At 57.7% G+C, this 362-nt stretch overlaps 1 protein-coding gene across 1 annotated transcript in view; it reads right to left on the bottom strand.

Annotated features, from left to right (window-relative positions):
- The window catches only part of LOC104075270 (protocadherin gamma-C5-like), a gene marked incomplete at both ends in the record, with an annotated part of 2186 nt that extends 1831 nt beyond the window's left edge, over nucleotides 1-355 (bottom strand). The window contains one exon of the mRNA XM_009575711.1: nucleotides 3-355. Coding sequence (XP_009574006.1) covers nucleotides 3-355 — 353 coding nt within the window. The remainder of the gene's footprint in view (nucleotides 1-2) is intronic.
- Nucleotides 356-362: the final 7 nt, after the last annotated feature.

Below are 362 nucleotides of genomic sequence, written 5' to 3'. Positions count from 1 at the left end.
GTGTGAGGTGATAACCAGCCACTTTTTCTCTATCCAGTGCTTTTTCAAGCACGATCTCGGGCATTTTAACACCATCTCCTCTCACGTTGATACTCAGGGCGAAATGCTCACTGGGGCTGAGCTCGTAGGTGGAGATGGAGTTGGAGCCCATATCCGGGTCTTCTGCTACCTCCAAGGGTAGCCGAGTCCCAGGGTTGGCTACCTCAGTGATTTCCAAGACCACCTCCGGCTTGGGGAACTGGGGCGCGTTGTCGTTCACATCGAGGACGTCCACCTCAACGCGGTGGAGCTGGAGGGGATTCTCCATGACGAGTTGGAGGTGCAGGGAGCACGTGGGGCTCTGCCCGCACAGTGCCTCCCGG

This window comes from Fulmarus glacialis, unplaced genomic scaffold, assembly GCF_000690835.1.
Source record: "Fulmarus glacialis isolate BGI_N327 unplaced genomic scaffold, ASM69083v1 scaffold20284, whole genome shotgun sequence".
Lineage (NCBI taxonomy): Eukaryota > Metazoa > Chordata > Aves > Procellariiformes > Procellariidae > Fulmarus > Fulmarus glacialis.
Note: the sequence above shows the minus strand (reverse complement) of the source record. Positions and strands in the feature narration are given on the sequence as shown.